Source organism: Chelonoidis abingdonii, chromosome 4, assembly GCF_003597395.2.
Source record: "Chelonoidis abingdonii isolate Lonesome George chromosome 4, CheloAbing_2.0, whole genome shotgun sequence".
Taxonomy (NCBI): domain Eukaryota; kingdom Metazoa; phylum Chordata; order Testudines; family Testudinidae; genus Chelonoidis; species Chelonoidis abingdonii.
The window spans coordinates 89534619-89559925 of NC_133772.1; the positions used below are offsets into that span (position 1 = coordinate 89534619).

Below are 25307 nucleotides of genomic sequence, written 5' to 3' on the forward strand. Positions count from 1 at the left end.
TAAGGGGGGATATGATAGAGGTATATAAAATCATGAGTAGTGTGGAGAAAGTAGATAAGGAAAAGTTATTTACTTATTCCTGTAATGTAAGAACTAGGTGCCACCAAATGAAATTAATGGGCAGCAGGTTTAAAACAAATAAAAGGAAGTTCTTCACACAGCACACAGTCAACCTGTGGAACTCCTTGCCTGAGGAGGTTGGAAAGGCTAGGACTATACTAGAGTTTAAAAGACCACTGGATAAATTAATGGAGGTTAAGTCCATAAATGGCTATTAACCAGGATGGGTAAGGAATGGTGTTCCTAGCCTCTATTTGTCAGAGGATGGAGATCGATGGATGGAGAGAGATCACTTGATCATTACCTGTTAGGTTCACTCCCTCTGGGGCACCTGGCATTGGCCACTGTCCATAGACAGGATAGTGGACTGGATGGACCTTTGGCCTGACCCAGTACAGCTGTTCTTATGTTCTTAATGAAAAGTTCAGAAAAAAATTAATTCGGAAATGTCACAATATTTGGTTTTGGTGTGCTGGGCTGAATAGCAATGTTTTGTTCGTTCTTATTTTGACATTGAACTATGTCAGCCTGAGCTGCTCTGGTGCCTCATCCATCCTTCTCCTCTTCACTGGCTGGACTATGTTTCCCAGGATTCACAGTTGTGATTCAACCAGAGGAGAGACAGCAATGCATCACTGGGAGATTTATCTTCAGGAAGAACATCAAATATTGGGAGACTTGCAATAAAGTCCTAAGAGTTGGGGTAACACTGCCATTTCTCTTGAACATTTTCACGGTTCTGGTTGGCCAGGCACATTAACAGCTGGAAAGTTGATATATTTTATCTCTACCTCGTCCTTAAAAGATGTTTGACTGTACTACAAGAGACCTAAACAATCTGGCAATCTTTGCTCAGGAAAGTGCAGCAAATTGTGGAGATGTTGCTTGTAGGGCAACATTAGCAGAGCTATATAAGGTGGTTTTCCCAGCACTTGCCTCACTGAGCCTCACTGTATGTAGTGTGGGTTTCCTTCTCACTTTTGTAAGTATTGCATTTATCTGTAGAAATAAAAATAATCAGGAAAAAATTGAGGGAATTCTCCTGTGCTGTCACTAGTATCAAGACAGAGCAAAGCTTAGTTAGCCAGTGTTGGTAGAGAGCCTGACAGGGCTACAGGCTACCATCCTTCAAATTTGATTTCCAGTCTTTGGGGTTATTATGAGAACTCTCAGATTGAATCTAGTTTTCTTTCTTGGAGAGAGCCCCTCATTCTCATCCTTATTCTATGCATTGTTTAGATATTTATATTCTGCTTTCTCCTCGTTGCTCTCTCTAAACAGAGGGAAGAAGCTAGATGAGACTCTTGGTCTGCATGAGTATCTGAGGGAGTATGAGGATCTGCGGGACTGGATCAATCAGCAGAGGCAGATGGCCAGCTCTGATGATTATGGCAGTGATTATGAACATGTCCTGGTGAGTTAATGGTACCAAACACAAGCAAAGTTTACCTGATTTCATACTGTAAAAATGTAAAGTATGGAGTGTGACTGTGTATAAAGAAAAAAAAGTCTTCTGACCGCATGCCGCTAGTTGTCGTCTCACAGCCTGCATTTAAATCCATACGGGGTATCATTAAATAGTTATGACCCATACTCAATGGTGACCACACCCTGAAAGAAATCTTTCCCCAACACCCTCTTCTGGCCTTCCAACGACCCTCAAAGTGGCACCAGACCCTATCAGAACAGCAGATGCAAAACCTGCAGACATATTTCCACTGCTACAATGATCAATACCCCCTACAACACACCTTTTAAGACCCAGGGGTCCTATACATGCCTATCACAACATGTGATGTACTTCAGCCAGTGCACTATCCGACCCAATAACAGCTTCGGAGGTGAAACCAGACAGTCACTTTGCTTTCAGATAAATTCACACAGAAAAATAACAGACAAAAACACCACATTACCCGTGGGCAAACACTTCACAAAACAATCACTCCATATCTGACCTCTTAGTTCTCATCCTCAAAGGAAACCTGCACAACACTTTTAAAAAGACAAGCCTGGGAGCTTAATTTCATAACTTTGTTAAACATGAAAAATCAGACTAGCTACTAGAGACACTGGATTTACGGCTGATTACAACAATCTATAACTCACTGACCCACCTTTGTCCTCCAGTTTCAGAAGTGTTAACTGCCCACTTCACCTTGAATGGTCTCTTACAACATGTTAACTCCTTATGCTAAACAATTTATTTCACCTTGTATTTAGCTGTGACACTCTGAGTACCTTTCCCAGACCTAAATAAAAGCTCTTGTGTAAGCTTGAGAGCTTGTCTCTTTCACCAGCAGAAGTTGGTCCAATAAAAGATATTACCTCATCTACTTTGCTCCATAAAGTATGACCTAATGAAAACCATAACAGCAGTATGGGTAGGGATAGAAGAGAGGAGGGGAATGAAGGTGATAAAATAAGGAATAATGCTGATCAAGAGAAAATGCAAATGAGCTATTAAAGAAAAATGTAACATTACTTGGAAAATAAAATAGTTTCATTGGCTGGTAACAGGCTGGTAGGGTTAACTAACACGTCCACCCTGTTAGCAGAGGAGCTGGCTGAAAAAGAGCTAAGTGAGTGATGACTTACTGCGGCAGCTGACTCCTGTTAAAAGAGGTTGGGAGTAGCCCTCAGAGGAAGGGGAGAGTGAAATGAGCTAGGTCTGAGAAGTTTTTTATTTACATCAGATTTGTGAAGCAAGCCTGAAGGGAAGGCTTCATATGGGAGAGTTTTCTGTATAACTGTTCAAAACTATTTGGTTTGAGACTTTGTTTTCTGAAACACTGGTATTTTGCATGGCTGATTAAGTTGTATTCAATAGGGTTGACCTTGGTAGGAGTGGCCTTCATTCAGTGCCTAGCTGACAGAAGTCTACATCACAGAAAACACCAACACGATTGGCACCGTTGTTGTTAGAGCATGGATTGAATAGACCATGGAGACTGAGCTATGTCTCATCCTAAGGGGGGTTCACTCACCATAACATACCTGTGCTGTACCCTGTTCAGAGAATAAAGAGTGGACTTTGGTCAATCACTGAATTTTATTGTAATGGAAAATTTTCCCAAGGGAAATAACTGAAGCAATAGCATTAAAGGCAGTTATAATTTAGTAACACTTAAGTGTGGAAGAGGTCTTGTGTAGGCCCTCTGCACAAGGGTGATGTTCTCCATTAGGAGATTACTACTTTAGAGGATAGTCCTAACTGGTTTTGGGAGGTAGACTAGATGACTCGGGAGGGATTTTCTAGCCCTGACAGTCAGTCCAGGGTTATTTCATTTACATCATACTATTTCATAACATACAGTCCATTTCTTCCAAGGTTCTCAAAGTGCATTTCTTCCAAGGTTCTCAAAGTGCATCATTAATGAATGATTTTCAGTTGGTGATGGGCCAGAATCGGAACTCTGGCTCCCACTCCTACTACAAAAATTTTCAACAGGAGTTTTGAATTTGATTACAGGACTGGATCTGAGCACTACAACTTGGGTCTATCTCTGTAATGAGCCATACTGGAATACAGAGTTCTAAAATACCTATGCTTTAAGAAATTCAGATTTGGATCCAATCCCAGCACTGAGCATTGTGGCTCAGGTCCACTCTAGATTTTGATCACCAGATATTTAAAGTAGTGTCCATTTAGTAGATTTTGGTCACAAATATTAATGGGTAGACATCTAACTTCCTATCTTCATCTGCCATTGAAGTCTGTAGAAGCTGTTGGGTGCTCACCACTCTTGAAAATCAGGTCACTCATTTAGGGCACTCATTTTATAGACCCGTTTTTCAAAAATCTTAGCTTGTGCAAAATTGTGTCCACAAACAAGGAGGTTGGACTGAGGCAGACTGAAAATCTAGCACTGAATATATGTTTGTATTCATACCTTATGTGTATGTTATTTAATAATATGAACTCAATTCAATTTTCATTGTATGTTTGATCAGGTATCCAGTTATTTTTTATTTTAGGATGCTTCTACCATTTGCAACATACTCTATGCCTCTACCTGCATTGTAGAGCTAGCAGCATTCTTTCATTTTTCTAGCTAATCTATAGACTCTGTTGGTCTTTTGGAGCAAAATTATGTAGTCACAGTCAAGCTTCATCTCCTTAAGATCACTTGCCAATTGCCTGCTGTCAGGCTTTATTCAGTAGGCAGCTGAGCAGATATCCACGTGGAACAGTAGCTTCCCTTCCAAACCAAGTCTGATCCCTGTTTTTTGTTTCTCTTTCAAAAGCATCTTTGTGCCAAATATGATTCGTTCCTGCACCAGATAGAAATGGCTGCCAAGAGAGTTGCAGCTTGCCAGCAACTAGCAGAGAATTTGCTGGACCATGGACATTCGGAATCCAGAGAGATCCGGCAGAAGCAGAAGGAGCTACGGTAAGATACTAGCACTGGCTATTTCCTTCATTCTTCTTTCAGTTCCTACTTCGGGGAACCAAATGGGAAGAGATCCAGGAAAGTGGAAGATATGCCCACACAATTCATTAGTTAATAAATGTACGCCAGTGTGGACTGGAAAGGAGATGTGGCTTGTTCTGAAATGATGCCAGTGGCAACTTCATTGGCACAGGACAGCCAATATGCCTTGTTCTTAAAAAAAAAAAAAAAAAAAAAATCATCATAGTATCAGCTTTCTGATTTGGCAGCTTGTGCAGTGGACCAGAGACCTTTAACAAGCAGTATCAGTGAGAGTCCTGTGTCATTTTAAAGGGAATCACGTAACTGGGCTGCTAGGAGGTAGGAGGTTAGTTGTGTCTTTATGATCAGGTTGGCATGGTCAATGAATAAAGCACTCGGCTAGTTCTCAGACCTAGGTTCTCTTCCCAGTTCTGCCACTGCCTGCTGGATAATCTGGGGCAAGTCATTTCCCCACTCTGTGCCTCATATCCCCACCTTTAAAGTGGGGATCCTGACGCTAATCTCCTTTGTAAAGCACTTTAAGACCTATTGAGAAAAGTGCTATAAAAGAGGTAGATATAATTATTTCTGTTCAAATTTGAATTTCTTGGAGGAAAAAAGTCATTGAAGGACAGACTGCACCAGCTGGATCAGATAAAACCTGTGGCTGAACTGAGTTAACTAGGCTGGTATTCCACACAGGCACATCATTCTGCAGAATGTTAGCTGTCACTTAAAAAGAATGGAGCCCCTGAATTCTCAGTTACACTAAGGCCTCTTTACCCTGCCACCAAGGTGTAAGGGGGGGCCTCAGTATAAATGAGAATTCAGGGACTATCTTGCTATTACTAGTGGTTGTGAAGACAATCTTCCAAACACGAATGGATCTAATGCAGCCTTTCAGAATCTGACAGAGTTAATATCACGGATTGGTGCGAGCTGCCCCATTCATCTCAGTGCATGGTTACACTGAAGGGTAAAAGGGACCATTTAAATGTCAGCATTGTTTGCTATTTCTCTGCTGATTATTTGAAATATCAAGCTGCTCCAGGATTGTAGCTGGAGCTTATGCAGAGTAACACCACTCTTTTTCCTCCTCTCTCTCATGCTCCATCTGTAGTCACGCAGACAGATTTAGTTTTTCTAAGCATTCTAAAAAGTTAATGCTTTTCTGTTTAAGTGTGTTCATTCTTCAGGCATGCTCACAAGCCCTCCTTTGATACATACTCTTCTGACTTTGTCATGATTCTAATTTTACCTCTCAGGCTCTCTCTCTCCGGTTCTCACATTTTCATTCTCCTTTTGTGTACTATGATACACATGAGATGGACCCTTCGCCTACCCCCAAACCAAAATCCAGTCCAGGAAGCAGAAATCTGAATCTCTTAGAAATTTAATAGCACCTAAACCATTTGGCTTCAATCATCCTATTACACATTACAAATAAAATTTAAAAAGCCTGCTGTGGCATGAACTGCTTGAAAAAATACAGTGTGACTGAGTGGGTGATTTACCCTTTATTTTTGTTGAGTGCCTTTCTGCTGCCACCTCCTTTGAATCCTACTATGGCATGCACTGAATAGCCTACATTTGACTGTGACAGGAACTGCTGTAAGATTGACTCAGTGATGTGAAACACTGCCTACCTGCCTGCCTGCAAGGGAATCGCCTCAGCCAGGCATGGTGGCTGGAGCCAGAGACTAAACAGAGATCCTTTTAAAATCTTTGCTCCTCCTATTCATCTTATTTGTCTCCATTTCACACCCTTGCATGGTCTGTCTCTCCATGGCCCTTTGCAGGAACTCCTGGGAAGAGTTGTTGGAGATGACCAGGTTACGAGGCGAGCGACTGAAGGATGCAGAGGCAATTCACAAGAGTTACCAAGACCTGTCAGATGCCCTTACCCACATTGAGGTAAAAATCATGGTGAAAAAACATAGGAGGTGGGTCTTTAATTTCTACCTAGTGCTATAGGGGTTTCTAGGACACCCACCATTCCTACCTTTGGCTTATTGAGTTTCCCTACAGAAAAGACCCATACCTCACAAGCCACTCTGACCAGAAGTGCTGAAAAGTCTCCTATGGAATCCCCCGAAGACTGAACTTGATCTGCTGTCAGGAGCAGCTGCTGGAGCTGTATAAGTCACTAGACACTTGCTGAGCTGCGTGAGGAGCAAGAGGCTGAAGCTGGACTAAATTGTCTCATATTGCAGCACATGCTGTCATGCTACTTCTAGTCCATCAAGCTAAAGTAAAAAGACTTTATTGTTCATTGCCTCGTTGTTCTCCCCTTTACAGCATTGATTCTCTATATATTAGAGTGAATATTTTCCAACAAAAAGGCATCTCCTGAAGTGTGAATCAGAGGAGGACATCCAACATGGCTTACAATGAGCAAAGCAGTAGGATTCTGCTTCTTTATGAGCTGGATTCTCCACTTCTCCAATGGCATAATTCCTTTGACTTAAATTGAGTTACTCCTGATTTGAACTGGTGTGAGTGAATGGAGAATCCATCCCCTTATCTCACTAGATACCACCTGGGATTCTGATAGACTGTGTATATGCATGAATGTATTAATAGTTAATTTTGTGACAAAAGTGCTGAATTAAAAGCTCTGCAGGCCCAACCTCTTGATTTATCCATAGGTTAGAGTCAGCCCAACCACAGGCAATGTTTCCCTCAGGCTGCCCTGCCAACGGACCTCAATTGTAACCTGGATGTACTGCACCTAAGCTTAGAATGGTCATTCCATAGTCATGACCATTCATTCATTGGCCTCTCTGCTGAGACTGCTGCCAACAGGTGGCAGTTGTAATGATGGTTTGTATGTTGTGAAGGCCTGTTGCCAAAGAAGTGGACTGAGACCCTAAACTAATTACCAGTCTCTCTTTTGAGTAGGTCATCAGGTGCCACTGCAAGAACTATTCAAGGCTTACCCTTGCCACAAGCCTGGTCAGACTTTTATTTCTGTGGGCTGAGAAGTAGTCACGCATCATAGCACACAGTGCTACTTCTAGTCCATTGGGCTGGCCTAAAAGTTATTGTATGCCCCACTGTCTCATTGTGTTTATCTATCTTTTCTAGAACATTACCACTTTACATGTTGAAAAGAATTCTTTGCAACCAAATTCAAGGGCTTCTCCAAATTATTTGTTTTTAAATCAAAAGGGTCAGTCCAGTGTAGATCTCAGCATACTTGATGAATTATCTGCTGTTCTGTGTGTCTCTGGATACCCCTTGTGTCAGCAGCTTATCTTCCTCTTACTCATGTAATGACCACCTGCATGGATCTTCAGTAGCTTGTGTATATAGAGCCTTCAGCACTTTAGTACAGACTTCTATCATTTCAGCTAAAGTTACACCATTAAGTGTAGCAGTAGTAGGCTATTATCTTTTAGTAGAGGGATGCACTTCGTCATGCATCTGACAAAGTGGGTATTCATCCACGAAAGCTCATACTCCAAAACGTCTGTTAGTCTATAAGGTGCCACAGGATTCTTTGCTGCTTTTACAGATCCAGACTAACACGGCTACCTCTCTGATACTTGACTGCCGGTGGGTTACATTCAGATTCCATATAATGTCTTAGGGGCAGATTCTGCCAGCTTTATATTGAGTAATACCTTTGAACAGTCCCCATGAGAAGTCCTTACTTGCAGACAGGGCTGGATTTACACCTTATGCTCCCCTAGGCACAGCATCTTCAGCGCTGCCACTCCCCCTGCCTACAGCTGACTTTCATGTTTTCCGTAATAAATTAAACAAAATATAAACACAGCCTCCCCAGGAAAGCACGAGACCCTCCGCCATGCATGGCGCTCCCAGCCTGAGCCAGGGCACAGCCCACCTGCCCCAGGCAAGGTGTGAGGGTGGGGACTGTACCTCTCCCCAGAGTGAGCAGTTCTCCGGTGTCTTCCGTTCCTCCCGCAGCCTGGCGTGGCAGCCGTGCTCCGGCTCCGCTCGTGCAAGTGAATGGGGCACTGGTCATGACCTTCCCTCTCCCTCCCTGGCACAGGCAGAGGCAGTGGGGTGGCTGAGATTGGGAAGGGCTGGGACACTGCCAGAACCTTCAGCAGCCGCCCCGCCTGGCCATGGCTCACAGTGGCCCCAGGCGAGTTGAATCAGACGCTCACCCTGCTCCAGCCCCACATGCTGGGTGGCCACCAACCCATGCCAGGAACCCGGCCATCCACAAGGGGCTGTATGTATTAACTTTTTAACTTTTAACCCACTTTTAACTTTTAGGCACCCCTAGAACACTGGTGCCCCTAATTGGAAATCCAGCCCTGCTTGCAGAGTAAGAAAGGTCCCCTGTAACATGAATAAAGCTCTCAGAAGTGGACCCCTAATGTTTGTGCCTTGGGTGTTCATTAACAATGCTCCCATTAACTCTTTCCTTGCTAGGAGAAGTCCAAGAGCATCCCTGATGACATTGCTAAGGACATGAATGGCGTGCACTCCCAGTTACGCCAACATGCAGCCCTTGAACATGAGCTCTTAGGGAATGAGCAGCAGGTGAGACCAGTCACTCACACTCTTTAATGTGCAGCCAACAGCCTGGATTCCAAGCCAGCTCCAGCAACACTTTCCCACAATTAACTTGTCTGTCAGAACCTGGGATGGTCTTCCTCAAAGCCTGCTCTTTCTTTTAATGTCTTTGAATATTGGCAATAGGTATGAAGTGGGTGGTTTAAAACATTGAAAACAAGACAGGCTTTATAATTAGGGCTGACTCTGAAATGGGTCAGAGGGTTGGTTCCGATAACCACTTGAAATGGGTCCTTATGCCAGGTTTATCCCTCCTGTTAAAAGCATGCTTTTCCCATTTCTGTGCCCTGCAATGAATTCACCAGCTGGTTAGAGGGAGTTATGAGAGGTGGGAGCTCACTAGGATAGACTAAGAATTCTGATGGGTTTAGGCGATTGGCGAGAGGAGGGCAAGTTGGGTATATGAGGCTGGAGCTTGTTATACAAACTTTTTAAGAGGCTCAGGTCACGAAAATGGCTGTTATTCAGGCAGAATCCTGTTTTGTCCAAAGAGACATGCTTGGCTCTGGCTGTAAGAAGGAAATTCACGAAGTTTGTCTCTTGGTAACCTAATATGATAAATGCAACATCAGAGTACTGACAATATGTTACACAGAAATGACTAAGGCAGCGTACCACTGAGGGGGGAAGGGCCTGACACCTAGACCTGGGGCTATCCATAAGGAATGGCACACTGGAATTAACCAAACCAGCTGCATGATACCTTTAAATGGAAATGAGGCAAGACAAATATCCATAAAGAACCTATCTGTGACTAATCTAAACAGCCCCTATCAAAACCAGGGTAGGGACATTTGTTCTCCTGGGATATCCATATCTGACTCATCCCTGACATCTTTACAAATGGAACAGTGGAAAGAGGACCTGTGACCTGAAATAGCTAATGAGACGTTTGCACTGCTGTGATGAACCTCAGCAGACACCGGATGTCACTGTTACTCCACGTGACTGTAACTGGCACAGGAGAAAACTTTGTTCTGAAAGTGTAACTTGAATTCTGGTGCCTTGTGCAGTTGATATAGGTCTTGTTATCATTTCTGTGATGCTAACTGGCCCTCCATGACCTTCCCCCTCTTAACCTGCATGATGACTTTCTCCCCTCTGCAGTTGCAGAAGCTGATCGATGCTGCAGATGGCGTGCTGGCCCGGTGCTCTGAGAGACAGGTGGCAGACCTGCAAGCGAAGCAGCAAGCAATAGTGGAGAACTGGGAGTCCCTGAAGTCTAAAGTGGAACAGCGCAGGGAACATTTGGAACAGGCCTGCAAGCTTTACCAATTTCAAGCAGCTGTGAGTGCTTCTGCCTTCTGTATTCTGTCTGTTAATGAACAAAGAAATCTGACTTGATGTTATGTGAACATGAGCATGTGTGTCTGGCACACAGGTTTATGTGAAAGAATGTGAGTGCAGACAGGTGTTTGTGCATGCCATTTGCTAAGTGTATGAGAGCTCAGAGCTGTGAGTGTGTATTAGTAGATGGGGAAATATTGTGCCAGAGTGCAAGGGATGTTCATATACACACATACATAAGAATGTATGTTGTGTAGGGCAACTGGCAGAAGTTGACATCAATGTGCAGGTGGAAAAGGAGATAAACGTAATTTTCTCAGAGGGGGAGTACCTGCAAAATCCCACTGAAGTCAATGGTAATTGCTAAAGTTCCGCATCTCTGCAAACCAACACCTATCTGTCCGTATAAGCATGAGTGCTGATAAGGGAATTGACAAGTGGGTGTCTCTGTGGGTGTTATCTGTATGTGCATGTATACAGGGGAATAGGTGGGTGACAATGGACCATTTCAACATTCTGTTTCTAATAAACAGTTTCAAAACAAAATGTCAATTGGAATCAACTTCAGAAGTATTTTTGTTTTGACCCAAACTGTTTTATTTTTTTTTCAGTTCTCTGTTTTAATAAGAAAAACTGAAGAATTCAGATTTGGTTGCAAATTAACCAAATAATTGTGGGGATTTCTTTTGTTCAGCCACTGAACTGAAAGATCAATTATTTGCTCAGCTCTAGGAATGACCCCATGGTGCTGTAGGCACCTGGCACAGAGGATAGCAGGCTGCTCTAACCCGCAGCTGAGTTCTGGCTCACTGCCAAATGCCCCTAAGTTCTAGTGAGCACAAAGGGCCACGCTGCTTCCCTTTTTTCTAGCTGTGCTGAGTGCTCTTCAGAGCCACTGAAATGATCTGAAAGACAGTTGTAGCAAATAAGAGGTGATATTTTTACTTTGTTGATATCTAGATAAAGAGACAGCTGTGTATTTGTTCACTTGTCCTGGTTCATGTTTATTTTTTATTTAAAAGAAATCAAATAATGATTATTGTAGAAAGGGAATTCTCCTGGGTTATCTAATGCTTCCCTCTGCATTGTGTCAGGTTTGATTTCATTGTGACTAAATAGCTGGGATGACCCTAGTGACCACAGGTCCTATGACAGCAGAGGGCTCCAAATCTCTGGAGGAATCCTCAGTGGAAGCAGGGTTTAAAGTAGGTTTCATGGTTTAGTAAAGGACATGAGCATCTATGTGCTGAAGTTTGCACTAGATTCTATGTGGTCTCAGGCTGGCTCTGCTCAAGAATCTCCTACAGAATGGAGTCTTGTCTGTCCTTGCATATTTCCAGCAATAGTTCAGTAAACCCTTGTGGCTGCTGGTTCATTCCAATGCTCTGAAAATCCCTAGATTTATGGATTTTCCCCTAACACTTAAATCTCAGTAAGCCTTAGATATTTGCACTGTGTCAAGTGGAATGTCAGTGACCTGAGTGATAGCCAGCCATGACTCTGAATTTCAGCCGTGCAAGTTGAAATGAAATTTGCACACATGCACTGAATTGCTCTCCTCAACTGGTGATGGTCACGTACAAATCATGGTCACTGGTCACAGCACCCATTTATAATTGATTAAATTTTCAAAATGAAGCACCGGAGTTACAAGTGCAAAGCATGCAATCATGTCTGCAAATGAAGCATTACTATTTATTTTCTGATGTGGAGTTTTAGTATTCTGAGATAAAAGGGCACCCATGCAATACTCTGGAGGCCTTTGACAATCTGTTTCAAATAGCCTAATTAACAAACAGACCCATCTATCTCCACAAGATCACCTCAGATAGCCCAGGAACAATTTAAATATAACAAAAAGTTAAGTCATCTTCCCACACAAGCCCCACCAGTGTTCCATGCCCTCCTGTTTTTGACAGGAGCAAAACCTTTATTGCACACTCAAGTGAGAGACCAACAATAAGTGGGCTGGTTGGGGTTCAATCAGTTAGGTGCACAAAACTGTGCACACAGACATGTAGAATTATTTTTAGCTTCACAACTTTCTTCAGTCACATTCTGAAAATAATTCTCAGGTGTTTGGCGTGTGTTCTTGTACATCATTGCCCCAAGATGAGAGCTTCAAACGCTGTCTCTGAAATTCTAACTGTGGCTCTCTGCCTACAGAATTTTGAAGAAAATCCGTAGAGCACGCTACACAGATGTCTAGAGGGCAACAGAAAACATTCTCTTGTTGCTGATGAGACATTGCACAATGTTGTTATGGTTCTGATATTACAACAAAAAGTCCTGTGGGTTTTTTAATAGTGAAAGTAGATATTCCTCTGAGCTTATAGTACTCCCCTGTTGAGGCTCATAATAGCATTTACAAGCCTTAATGGAATATTATCCTTGTTCTCTATGGCTGCATTATCTGTTATTAGAGATGAACATGTATGCAGTGATGTATCAGTCTGACAACCTAAGCCTGCGACTAGAGACTAACCTGACCTGGACTTTTTCTTGGGTTCCAGGTGTGGGACTATTTCTCCTGGACAGCCGAGATGATGAGGGAAATGAAGACTGAGGAGACAATCCGGGATATATTCACTAGTAGCCTGAGGCTTACCCAACATCAGCAGCTGTTGGCAGAGATTGAGGCACGAGAGGAGACATACAATCGAGTGGCACAGCTAGGACAGTCACTGCTGCAGGAAGAGAAAATATCATCAACAGAGGTAAACAAAAACCATTTGATAGCATATCTGGGTCACAGTCACATACAAAACTGCTCAGTACTGTCACAGATACCATTCTGCACTCAAGCTGGGCTTGGACACACACACACACACGTCATGATCCACATCCCATTCAGTTGAATATCTGACTTGGAAACACATGAATGCTCTTTCAGATCACTTCATACATGAGGATGGACCCATGTGGGAATCATTCAAAAACCTGCCAAAGCAGAATTTGGGTTATCTGAGAAGTTTGGGATCTTTTGAGCAATCGAGACAATGCTACTTACTTCCTGAAATGGTTTTTTACAAGTTCTTGCCCTCCAGTTATGGCACTACCTCCACACTAGACCAGACTGGGCAAATATACTGAAAAGGCTCAAACACATAAGAAAAGCTAAAAAAAATAACTGGCAAACTTTATGCAGCTCTAAATGATACTGAAATAGATAATCTCAAAAAACGGAAGAAAGATGGGAAGCAGAATTCTACGGTACCAGGACAAGCATCCTCTAAAATTCCCATACAATCACCCATTTCTCATGATAGAGAGTATTCCAGTGTATCTCACATTCTTACAACCCAATAATCACCAACAAAATGAACTCCAACAGCTAACATCTCTGTTGGAAGGGATGTAGGCAAACTGCCCTCCACCCACACAATTGCTGGAGAGCAAAAAATTATGATCATTTGTACACAAAATCTTATAAAAAAATATTTGACATTCTCTTCAGTGAAACCTCAGCCCATTAGGTAGTAGATGATACTCTGCTAAACCTTTATAACAGAAGTTATGATAGGACACTTGTTCAAAATATTAACTACTGCTGCAATAAAATGCATTGTCAAAAAATAAAACCTTGTATTCGAGACATGGCTAGGAACAATGTAAGAAACTAAAGGAATAGCACAAATCACAGCTCTGATTTGACTGTCCTTAGATCTGCTTGAGGATTGATAGACTTCAACCAATTTGTTTACAACAAGCAAGAAACAAAGATAAATCATAAAAGTTCAGAGCTAAAAACGTACTGCATCCGGACAGGACATCAACCTGTCATTCAATTCCTTGTGAATGATTGTAACTGGTGAAGGTCTAGCAGCCCGTGTAGGGACTGGCTTGAAGCACAGGCTGTGTCCAGGTCAGGTGAGTCTTAAACACAACACCCCCCCATGCCCTCCAAACTTTGCTTTGTGCAGATCATGTACCTTAGGATCAGGTTTTGGTGTTTCCAGAAACCTGAGCAGAGTTCTTGTAGTTATTAAAAAGTTTTGTGCCTTCTCCTCTGACCAACCTATCTCTGAGTGCTTATTAAACATTGCAATCTGCACCTACCATAACTAATAATCTTCCCAATTCCCATCTTGTGAAAGGCTTTGAACATACAAGTACAGTTAAAAGAATCGGAAGTCAGTGCTGATAGCCAGAGGCCTGTGGACACCAGTAGTTTTGGCAGTTGGAATACCATGTATTTCAACACGGATGCACCATGTGTTCATATGTGCTTGCTTTATGGCACATGGCCCTGGTGCTGACACCTTGTTTAAGTCTCTGTCCTGTCAACTTTCAATGGTACTTTCTGTGCCTACCATGGTGGCCATGAATAACAAGGAATAAGTTCTGGAGATGGAGCCTAAGAAACAGCTACTATTGCTTTATGTTGCCGTGGGCCCCTAGATATGTTCACAGACATACTGTCACAAATATTCCTCCTCACATGAGATTGGATACCCCTCAGCTTCTCTTTGTGCCCATATACAAGTGCTAGCATTTATTCCTACTCTCCTTTGTTTGATAACTTTGGCCAAAGTGCCATCGAAGAGGTCACTCCCAGCTCTGCTTTCTCCTACTTGCCTTCCCCTAATCCCATGGGCTACCATAACTAAAATGGGTTTTTCTTTTTGTACTACCTTTAGATCCAGCAGAAGTTGCAGGCTTTGTTGGAAGAAAAGGATAATGTGTGCCATCAATGGGAGCAGAAGAAGGAGTGGTTGGAGAAGATACACCAAGAACAAATGTTCTACCGGGATCAGGATCACTTGGAAAAGATCCTGAAGTCTCAGGAGGTGAGTGACCTTTGCTTCTGGTGAAATGCTTCTAGCCTAAAACTCATGTGACTATAAAAGTCTAACTGGGATTATCTGAAGACCCAAAGTGCAGGTGCATACAGGATACACTGAGACAGGGTGTCAGCACTTGAAATGTATTTCCTCACCAGTGTTAAATAAATTCATAATCTTTTCTTCTTCCCAATCTTTTACTGGTGGTAACTTTTTAAAAACTCATCTCAAGTACTAGTGGTCAGAGCATTAGATCTAACATTCCCTGCCATGAAAACTATGGGTGCAATCTCACATGTAGTTTTATAGGGCTCTGCTCAAACTAACAGGTTGCCAGAATGCAGCGGGTATGCCAAGGGAGTGGGTTTTTCTCAACAACGACAGCCACACCCATCACAACTGAAGAGATGAATGGAACTGAAGCAAGTAGAATCTCAGGGTAGCTTCTCTTGGAGAGGTGATTTTAGGAGACATTTCTTGTTAGTTAAATCTCTGATATTGGTGGCAGTGCAGCAAAATGGTTCCAGGCTTTTCTTGGACTTTGCTTGTATCTGTGCAAATGCTTCATACCTTGGTGCCAGTGGAACTTTCCCAGATGCAATTGAGCAGCAGCCAGCTTCCCTACAACATTAGTGCCACCGCGTCAACGCAGACACTGGGAGCTGCATTGGCAGAGTGTCCCTGAGCTTATTGTATAATGATATTTAACCCTTTGCAGTTCAGGGGCTTGGAGCCACCACTTCTCAGTACTTGTAGCGAATGCATTTGTGCGAGAATTCCCAACATGTGGCTCTTTTGGCAGCTGTGATCTGAGTTCTGAGTTTGTGCTGAAACCCGAAGCCAGGGGAGTTTCACCTGGTTTAAGGTTTCTGTAGTAAAGTGTAGCACAGCTCTGCTGGTTATAAATTTGTATTTGTTGCTTAACTAACAAATGACACAGGTTGGAATATACCTACCCTCAGAGAAAAAGGACTGACTGACCCTGCTAACATCCCATGTGGATAACATCATCACGGGAAGCTCAGACACTGTGAAAAGACTTTCTTCAGGGTAAATTCTGCCTTTGGCATATTTTCTTATGAGTGAAATGGAGATCAGCCAACACACAGATGTGTGCTTGAAAGGAACATACAATATACCCATTTTCATAAGTACAGTCTGCTGCTAAGAAACATTTCTTGCTCTGCCTACATTGAGAAATGCAGTTGAAAATAAGTGCTATAGATGAAATTGGCATTTCTTATTCTATTAATAAAGTCAGCCATTTTGATGAGAAGGGATACCCCAGCATAAGGGAGTGCAAAGCAGTCTCTAACTTGCTTTATTACCAGTTCACTAATTTATTTTCCCTGAAAATGCATTGAGAGCTACAATCAATGTTATTACCTCTTATGGTGGGGCAGATCTCTGCTCCCATCAGATCAGGAGCAACACCCACGTCTCCCCAAAGGGGTGCTAGAGTGGTATAGCCTGCTACACCTCTCCTATGTGTATGCTATCTCAAAGGTGGGACACACAGGATTGCTGATAAGAGGCTAGTGTTTCCCATGCTCTCCATCACATTGCATGGGCAAGGATTACAAAAGATTATACCGCTTTCACATGGAAGGAGTCCGTATCCACCAATTCCAGTGGTTAGACTGATGGAGACACCAGCCAGTGCAGCTCAGTGTAACTTTACTTACGTATCCATGTAAACTGCTGGATAAACAGCCTAGGAGAGTCAAGTCCACCATCTATAGAACAGGTGAAGTACAACGCAGACCAGGCTTCCACTGACTACCTTGCCAGAATACCTGACCCCTGATTCAGAGGATTGTAGCAGGCAGTTCAGTCCTCGACCTTTCTCTGGAAACTGCCAAAGGTGCCAGGTGTGATATTGGTTTCTCTGTTGTGGATACCTATTCACAGAACTGAAACCAGCAAATGTAAAGCCAGGATAGCTGGATCCTTTGCTTCCTTCTCCCTCCACACAGTGCACGTTACGGTCAGGAGTAGAGTTGCTGCAGCACAAGTGTGTGGCGGGGGGAGCAGGGGAACGGGACAATATCACTATGGTGCTATAATTTGTGCAGGGGCTGGCGCAGAGAATTGGAGAGCCATAACAGGCTGTCTGACAGCCTCCCTGTGCCTGCACTCAGCAGAAACTGAGCGCAGCAGAGAATCTGCCCTAGATGATTTAAAAGAACACTCTTGGTATGGAAGGAAGAATTTTTAAAGTATTTTTTCTCCTTATTTCTTATACTAGTCCCTTAGAAACTTAAGTGTGACACATTCACTAAAATGTTTTTTCGCTCTTGGTGTATTTACACAGGTTTATTATTGTAGAGTTCCTGATACTTTGTTGCAGGTTTAGTCATATAAAGAATTACATGGGGTGTATTCTCTTAATTATTTTTTTAAACAAAAAGATAAGTCATATTTTGCCATAATCCGCTTTGACAAATACCGCTTAAAGGTACCTCTTTTCCTATTGAAGTCGGGCAAAGCACCTACATGAGACTAATCAGATTATGAGATATCATGGGTTTGTGTGCACCAATATGTGATTGATAGCCAACTGTGCATCTTCTTTCTCATTGACATAGCCTCTATCATCACAGAGACTATGACTACACTGCAAGCTATGGTGTGATTCCCAGCTCATGTAGACATACTTGCACTAGCTCTCATTGAACTAGAATGCTAAAAATAGTAGTGTAGGACGCACAATGGCAGCACGGACCAGCTGCCTCACATACAAACCCACCTGAACGCCATGAGTATGTACTTGAATCACACCCCTAATTTGTCATGAAGACATAGCCTGAGATGTGACAATGCCTGGAAGAGATCTGTTGATGGATGAAGAGCAGATGATTCAAACTTAACCCAAGAAACACATAAATGATGTTGGTGGCAAAGGGAAGACGCAATTTACTAAAACATAGGGTAAGAGAAAACAGATGCTCAAGCTGGTATGAGGCCTCTGGGTCAGATTGGACTGATCACTACTCCTGGACTTGCAGTTTGCCACAGTATTGAGGAATGCCTGGAAATTGTTCATTTTCACCTCAAAATTAATCTGCTGTAACTCCTTTCATCTGATATTGAATAAAAATACCGCAGAAAGGCTGAAGTTGGTCTAGCATGTATCAGCATGCCTCAAAAGTAAAGAACTCAGATAGCAACACATCTTACCTCCATTTTGCAAAATTCACTGATTCTCTATTCATTATAAACCACAACACCAAGTCCTGTTTTTACTTATTAAAACCTGTAATGGTATGGGACCTGGCAACTGTGGAGACCACCTCATCCTCCATGGCCCTCCAAAACAGCTACACCCTGCAGTGATTCTGAAGCTGGAGAGATGCAGGGTTAGGCTATTAGGCTGGGGAACAGAGTTCTCCATGACTGAACCTGGCTATTGAACTCCTTGCCAAGAGAGACCAGACAGAGCCCAAACCTGAATATGTTAAGCTCCAAATATAAGGCAGTCTTCAGTGAGAGAGCTTTCCCTCAAGGAGTGGCATTTATAAAGAAGTACAACAGCAGAGCCAATCAGGTTGACAAATACTGTCTCATCGTTGCCTAGTACTCCAATATCGGTCTGTCTGTACCCATGTGTTTGTCAGTTGTCTAAAGTCTTTACGACAGGGACTGTCTTTTTCATCTGTGTTTGTGCTCTACTTAGCACTAAGGGGTTCTCACTTCTGTTCTCTTCTCTCGCCACATGAGAATTCTTCAGACAGATCTTGCCTCAGATTCTGCCTCTGGATATTTATTTGAATAAAGGGAGAGTATCAAGAGATATGTTGGTATCCTCTGCAGCTGATTCCATCCATCTACTGGGTCCAGAGTCTCAGTATGATAAAGCTGCGCATCAGTATTTATTTAGTTTGTATTATATGCATAGCCATTAAAACAGCAGATGGGGGATTTATTCCATCAGACTGAGCACTACTATGTCTATGCAGAGCTAAAATGTGGCTGAGTAATGACGCAGGTCCTCTTCCTTGGTGGCATGGCCAGGAATGAAGGAGAGCACTTTAAACTGCCATTTCTTAACAAGTGTAGTGGCAGCCGAGTTGTCTGTCTAATTTCATAACAAGCTTTTATTCCCTCTTGTGTCCCTGAGGCATCAGTTGTGGACCTCCAAATCACTTTCACACAGAGGATTTTGTCATTTGTTTGTCTTGGAACAGACTGAAGTGAACACCTGTTTAAAAAGGATCCCTGTGAGGCAGGCAGACATTTCACAACTCTTTTCCCTTCTTTCTGACTTTTTGTGGGTGGGTGGGTGGCATTATTTAGCTGTGTCTTTGAATAGCCACATGTCTGGGGAATGTGCATGCGTCTCTTTAACATAGTTGCTTCAGTCAGACCGCTGTTGTGGGTTGTTTACATACACAGACCATGCTGTATATACCTTGAAAAAAATCTCTTCCAGCAGCAAGGAATAAGAGAAGGAAAAAGGTAAGAAGCCCACAGTGTTTTAAACTAGAACTGCTTTCTCATTCGTTCTCCATGCCAGTGTGACAGGTTTGACTTCGTGCCAGCATCTTATGTTACATCCAAGTTACTTAAACCTTCGAAGGATTTCAGCAGAGTTTAGTCTAGGATCGTTCTGTGCTAAAGAAAATAGAACACATGTGGAGGAAATTAGGCAAACAGCTATCTTTTTTTATTGCTGAATTCTGTTGTCCCATTGCTTGGAACAGTTGTAGGAAATTCTCCTAAGACCTGTGAACGGAGATCTTGCCATTCTGAGTGCAGACAAGCAGCGTCTGAGAGAGATGAAAAGAGAATAAACTTGCTTTGTTTTTTAACAGAAGCAGAGCTCTATATGCTCTGCTTTCTCCCAACCATTTCAAGGCAACAGATGCGTTGCTTAGTTTAGCTGCTTTGGGTTTTTTCACAGAAGACATAACGGCAAATTCACGGTCTGTCTCTGGCAAGCATTCTTGGCTCACTCCTCCTCTGTCTGCAGTCTCACTGTCAGAGAGCAGAGACTCATGCTTGATAATTTATCTTTCTGATCATCACATGCTCATATCGTTTTGCAGATGGGACAGGTGGTGATGGTGGTAGCGTTGGAGGAATAGAGCTTTTTATTTTGAATGTGGATACTTCAGTTTATCCTTTTTTTTTTTCCACGAGGAATGTTTATTAACCCCTCACTCCTTCACAGCAGAGGAAGAATGGAAATTTCCAGTGCCAAAGGAACAAGGATTAGGAGTTTATTGTAAAAATAGGGGAAAAGGCAAGTTTCTATTGCTTTGGTTTTGCACAGTTTAGGACTGAGCTGCAGGATGTCATGCAGAGACCATCACTGCAAGACCTCATCTGCACCAATCTATGTTTCCACTGTGGAAGTGATGTTGTCTTCCAGTAGAGTGACCCCACCACCAACCTTTGAATCAGCTGTGCAGGCGCGGCCTTTCCAGAAGATGCCATCTTCAGCGTGGTATCTTCCAGCTGGTCAATCAGCAACAGAGAGTACTCGAAGAAATGTCACCTTACCACCAAGCAACATATCTCCTGGGGTTTACTGTTCAAGGTTAGATGTCATCCTGGCTCAAACAAATAGGAGGAAAGTTTTCACGAAAGATAACTCATGCATGAATCTTTCTGACACGGCGTCTACATGTTCCAATCTTTGCAGAGACTCTTGGGACAGTGGATGTGGGAGTTTTGGCATTTGGTCCACGCCCACATCTTGTAAGCAATGCTCAGTAGGAGATCAAAGTGCCTGTCACTCTTCCACTGATAAAATTGGTCCCATGAAGCTTTCAGTGTCTTTGCCTTCTACTGCTTCTTCCTCAAAAGCCCCACCAAGCTGGACATCACGTCTAGATGTTGCTCTCTCCGCCATTCCAGCTGTTTCACCACTCCATAGCAAAAGGATGCATGCAACGCTGGCATCTTGTAGCTCAGCCCCACCCCAACATGGCTACAGTCAATGCAGTGTTCCAATTCCAGACCTCCATGCTTCAGTGAAGCTCTACATTTCAACCTGCAGCTTGGCAATAAAACCTTTTAGAACTGATACTCAAGTGAGCAGCCATGCTCATTCCAGTCTTCTAGTGCCACAACTAGAGAAGATGCCTGGAACATCTGCTGGTCTCCCAACAGGATCCCAGGTGTCTAAACAAGATTTTTCCTCACCTGGGTCTCCAGCTCTTCAGATTACAAGATTTCATGTGACTTCCTCTGCCGAGTGCCCTGGCCTTCCCCAGCAAACAGTCTCCAGAGAAATATGGCTGACACCAGCTGCGCTGACTAGAAGAGAAAGTTCTGTTGGTGGAAGTGAGGTCCCCAACACTGATTTAAATCCCGATCTGATCATCTTTCAAAACAACCCTTCATCTGAGACAGCATTTGGGAATACTCCATGTGAAAGGCTAACGCCAGCTCACCACAAGATTTCCAAAATAACCCTGATACTTGCCACCCCTTGGACTACTGTGCCTATCCATGTGGTAAGAGAATTCAGAAAAAGTCCAGCACCCACCATCTTTATCAAATCACGTGATCTGGATGCACCTGGCCCACCTCTTCACCCCATTGGGATTGGGGCTGGCCTCTCCCTATCAGTGAATCCAGTTTGCTGTCCAGAATTGCTCTCTTCACAACAACGTTGGGCAACATCTGGTTCAAGGCCTTCCCAGGATGCATGCACTGTAGGAACCGTAGCTCCTGAGAACCTCTTAACAAACATACCAGCCCGCACTGCAAATGTGCCACACAGAGCCGGCAGGAGTGCATGGTGTCCATCTATCGCTGTGAACATTGCCACCTTTGGAGCTGGGAGGAGAGTGGTGAAGATATCCATTCCATTCTAGGAACATTTGCAAACAGACCTTGGTTAGCCAATCCATGTGGATTCCTCCATGTTTTCCTCCTGGTATGCTCCTATTACCTAGAGATGACTTATCTAGTGGAGTAGACTTGCCTGTGGCATTTTTGTTTTGTTGTCATTATGGCCACAGTTGAGCTCGATCCTGCAAGATGCTGAGCATTGTGATCTGATCCAGCAAAGCACATGCTTAACTTTAAATATGTGAATAGTCCCACCAATGTCAATGGAGTTACTTGTGTGCTTAAATGTATGCATGTATTTAAGTGCTCAGGCCCTTTCAGGATCAAACCCTTTGAGACAAGCATTGGGTTTTTTCTTTACCAGTCACTGTGGGAACCTGTAGATACCGTCAGTCTATTCTCTTAGATTTTCCTGTATCACAATTTTTATTTGCTAAGTTGTCAAGTTGTGTTTATTTCTAAATGGATATTTCCTTTTGCTTTAACGTTTAATAAGCACCCCTTGATTTGCAAAATTAATATGTTTAAGTGCATAGAAAGAAACTACTTTTTTTGACCTAGAGAGAGAGAAGGGAGCTTTGTCTCTCTAAAATCTGGACATCTTCATAGTGTCTTTACTAATGAAGGCCTGGGGGAGTTGAAGGGGAATGTAGTATAAGTTTTCAAGCAGAAGGTATCATAAGTGAACATTTTAATGTTGATATTGTAAAAGTGTTAGGATTCTGTTTTTAAACTTATCACTTATGGGATAGGTTTTTTGCATTATAGCAATACTAGAAACTGAATATTGACTGAGTTCTGTGTGCTTCCCATGTGTATTTCAGTCAAGGGCCATGTCATGTATTTATATTCATATATGTAAGAAATAACGTACAAATGGAAGGATGGGGAAGAGCACCCATAAATGTATGTAATATAAACACACCTCAAATGCATTGTGAGGCATGAGGCCAAAAGCAGAGTGACTTTAGTATGTGAGACATGTATATATTTTTACAAACATGGTGTGTCTTATTCAGCTTAAAATAAAAGGTATCATACTGTAATTGTACCTTCTACTCAATATAGCATAGTAAACAAATAATTGTGAAATATAAAGTGTATTAAGTGCTTTATTTACTTCTGCTAAAAAAATGTAATCTTGTTTTCCCTCCTTTAAATTTTTGGTTTTGGTGTACTTTCATCAGACTATAGACCAAGTTGATCCCTGCAGTTGCTCCCCACCACACTAGCAGAGAACATCCCTATTAGCTTTAAGGCTTTTCAGGAGCCTGAAACTGTTAGCAACTGGCCTATTCCTGCCATTGGCCACACTTAGAACTCCCAGAGCCTTCAACTGGAGTTCCATGTGTGGAACAATTGCATTGGTTCCAAGATTTGTGGTGTGATGGGTAGAATACCTGGAGCTGGTCAGAGAGAAGCAGCTCAGGAAGTGAGTGGTTGAAGGATTCAGTCCAGTGCTGAGTTACAATAGTTCTTGTTCTGGGAAAAAATAATATTTCTTGAAAGACATACTTTGCTCTGAGCTGCAACATCCACTGACGGGTCTGGATGATGAGCTGGTGAACGTAAGGTTGTAGTGTCCAGACAGCATACTAATAACCAGAATGTTTCCTTTGGGTTTTCCTAAATATTTGGTCTGGTCTGCCAGGTTAGTGCATATGTTCTGCCTTTTTAGTTTAAAATAGGAATTTATTTTGACATGATGGACCTATATAACTCTGTGTTTAGCACTGTACTGACCTGTGGTGTGGGCTGCACTGTCACAATGACAATATAGTTACATTCATTTACAATGATCTCAGGGAGAGTGAAACTCCATTTGAAACAGAATGAAAATCTCAGTTTGTTTCAGCACTTTTCATTTTTAACAGCTTGGCTGTTTGTTAAATGTTCCATTTTAAATCTCAGAAGGGCTAGGTCCACTCTGTGGCTTTTTAGGAGTCTTTGCACATTTTCATTTGAAAAGGGAGGCTGTTTTATACTGAATGTTCTAATCTGTGGCTTTTTGTTTTGTTTTGTTTTTTGTCTCTAAGAATTTGGCAGAGGTGATTCAGAACAAAAACACTTAAACAAACCTGAAAGAGAGTTTATGCCCCTTGTATGCAATGTGAGGCCCTGGCTAATTATCTGGAGAAAATAATACAGTTCATTTTATTTGAAATTAACATCTCTCATTAAAAGTAGGAGTTTGGGGACCTCTGACAGCCAGTTCTCTATTGTCAAGGAAAAAGAAAAGAAAAAGAAAAAAGAAAGACTTAACTGGCAAAGGGCCTGTGTCAGAGTCTGAGAGCCAGTTTCCATTCTGCTTTTAGACTGTTACAGCAAATGCTTTAATGGCAAAGTGCTTCAGTTCGCCTCATTCTTAAAATCTCATCTAGTTTTCAGTTTAAATGAGGAAAGGAAAGTTTCTCACCACACACAAACTCCTTCAGCAGGGTGCTTCGCACTGTTGATGTTGCTTTCTTCCAACCGTATCAGCACTAACGATACCACTCCTGCAATACTGGAGGCTTGTGTGCTGATTCTCTTTGTTTCAGTACAGTTAGATGCACGGCTCTGTGGTAGCTTTGTTCAAGGCCCAGCGAAGTCACTGGGACTTCTTCCATTGTGTTCAATGGGGCTTGCCTCAGGCTTTCAGTGCTCTATATTCTGCATCCATAGAAACCACCATGGAAGTAGGAGCAAGTCACAAAACTCTCCAATAGCAACAGCTCACTGTCCCCACTCATTCTGTCAAATGTCACCAGTGGCTTTAGTAGGGAGAAGTTGATGATGAACCAACTCTCCCCTTTTCCATCCTTTCCTTTGCCCAGCACAGATTCAGTAGTGGGGAGGTGGATGGCTGCCCACTCCTCCCTCCATGTGCCCCAGAATCTGAAACAGATACCTCTGGAAAATAGTCATATAAACAGACCTGGAGGTGCACCTGTGAAAAACAGTACAGACTCTGACGACTGTGTCTAATGTGACATGTTTCCATTTCTCAGGTGGATTTTTCCTTTCTGAAATTGTAGCTAAGCCATAAAACAGGGGTCGGCAACCTTTCAGAAGTAGTGTGCCGAGTCTTCATTTATTCACTGTAATTTAAGGTTTCACATACCAATAATACATTTAAATGTTTTTAGAAGGTCTCTTTCTATAAGTCTATAATATATAACTAAACTATTGTCGTATGTAAAGTAAATAAGTTTTTTTAAATGTTTAAGAAGCTTCATTTAAAATTAAATTAAAATGCAGAGTCCCCCAGACCGGTGGCCAGGACCGTGTGAGTGCCACTGAAAATCAGCTCACGTGCTACAGGTTGCCTACCCCTGCCGTAAAACATGGCAAAGGAAGTGATACGCCTTTAAAGCAGCTTCTACAGTGGAGACACAGTATGCAAGCAATGCAGTTTCAGATGGAAGAA

General features: G+C 42.6%; 1 protein-coding gene across 1 annotated transcript in view; it reads left to right on the top strand.

The window, feature by feature from the left end:
- The window catches only part of SPTBN5 (spectrin beta, non-erythrocytic 5), a 133569-nt gene that overhangs the window by 40697 nt on the left and 67565 nt on the right, over positions 1–25307 (top strand). The window contains exons 22-28 of the mRNA XM_032793850.2: positions 1342–1474; positions 4306–4451; positions 6272–6386; positions 8880–8990; positions 10131–10310; positions 12824–13027; positions 14951–15100. Coding sequence (XP_032649741.2) covers positions 1342–1474; positions 4306–4451; positions 6272–6386; positions 8880–8990; positions 10131–10310; positions 12824–13027; positions 14951–15100 — 1039 coding nt within the window. The remainder of the gene's footprint in view (positions 1–1341; positions 1475–4305; positions 4452–6271; positions 6387–8879; positions 8991–10130; positions 10311–12823; positions 13028–14950; positions 15101–25307) is intronic.